The sequence below is a fragment of the Carlito syrichta genome, unplaced genomic scaffold, assembly GCF_000164805.1.
Source record: "Carlito syrichta isolate Samal-C Ts95f unplaced genomic scaffold, Tarsius_syrichta-2.0.1 Scaffold169018, whole genome shotgun sequence".
Taxonomy (NCBI): Eukaryota; Metazoa; Chordata; class Mammalia; order Primates; family Tarsiidae; genus Carlito; species Carlito syrichta.
The window spans coordinates 1-1,108 of record NW_007113114.1 but is presented as its reverse complement, the minus strand read 5'-3'; the positions used below and the strand labels follow the sequence as shown (position 1 = coordinate 1,108).

Genomic DNA, 1,108 nt, shown 5'->3' with positions numbered 1-1,108 from the left:
AAAAAAAAAAAAAAAAAAAAAAAAAAGTATATATGGGAGCACGTGTGTAGTTGACATACAACAACTATGCACTAGTGGATTTTGGCATCTGAGACGAGTCCTGGAATCTGTTCCCTGAGGATACCAGGGATGACTGTATTTATCCATCTTGCCTGTTGTCTGTTCTTCCTATTTCCTGAGGGCAGAGATTCTGTCTACTTTGTTCACTGCTGTGTCCCCGTCAGCTGGCAGTGTCTGGCACACAGTAGGTGTTTACTAAATGCTGGCTGTGTGAATGAATCCAAGGCAGAGGTCTCGCCACCAAGGCATCAGTACCCAGAGATGAAAGCAGGACCCAGGAAGGCAGGGATGTTTCCAGGGGGAATTTAGGGTCAAGTGCAATCTGCTGCCTTGACCCCTGCCCTGTGACCCACGGTCCCCATCCTGGCCCTAGCTGCCTAGTATTTCTTTGGTCCCTAGTCCTCTTAGGGTTCACGTCCTACCCACTCTCTGGGCATATGGCTTAGGCCAGGCCCACTGACTGACCAATAAGGCATGGGCAGGTGATCCCATCAGAGCCTGAGATACAAGGAGACTTTTCTGGTACCTTTGGGTTTTTTCCAAAGGATCTGAACCCTGATAGCCCCTCTATCAACCTGCGGACAAAGGAGGGCAGAGCTGAAGAACACGAATAGATGTGTCCTGATGCTACTGGCTAAGCCCCTAGATTGAGCCATACCTGAAGCCAACCCTCTAAGCGTTTCTGTATAAAAATGGACACACTCGCCTTTTTTGTGTGGGTAAAGTGGTTTGGGTTTCTTGTATCCAAAAAAGGCCTGGGAAAGCCCTTCCCTCTAGCCAAGGGCGCCCACTCACCTAGGGCTGTACCATAGCCAGCGGTGGCCAGCGCACCGGTGTTGCAGTGTGTCAAAACGGTCACCTTGCCCCCGCCCGCGGCCGCCCGCTCCAGGAGGTGACGGGCTCCCAGGTCCCCGATGCTCCGGTTGTCTCTGAGGTCTTTCTCCAGCATGTCCTCGGCACAGCGGATCACTCTGGGGCCGACAAGGGGTTTTGAGCAGCCGCCACCAGGCCTCGGCCCAGGCCTGCCTCTCCCCCCTCCCCCCCCCCC

The 1,108-nt window shown here is 53.7% G+C and overlaps 1 protein-coding gene across 1 annotated transcript in view; it reads right to left on the bottom strand.

The window, feature by feature from the left end:
- Positions 1 to 1,031, bottom strand: part of MRI1 (methylthioribose-1-phosphate isomerase 1) — a gene marked incomplete at its 5' end in the record, with an annotated part of 4,140 nt that extends 3,109 nt beyond the window's left edge. Inside the window, one exon of the mRNA XM_021709157.1 lies at positions 852 to 1,031. Coding sequence (XP_021564832.1) covers positions 852 to 1,031 — 180 coding nt within the window. The remainder of the gene's footprint in view (positions 1 to 851) is intronic.
- Positions 1,032 to 1,108: the final 77 nt, after the last annotated feature.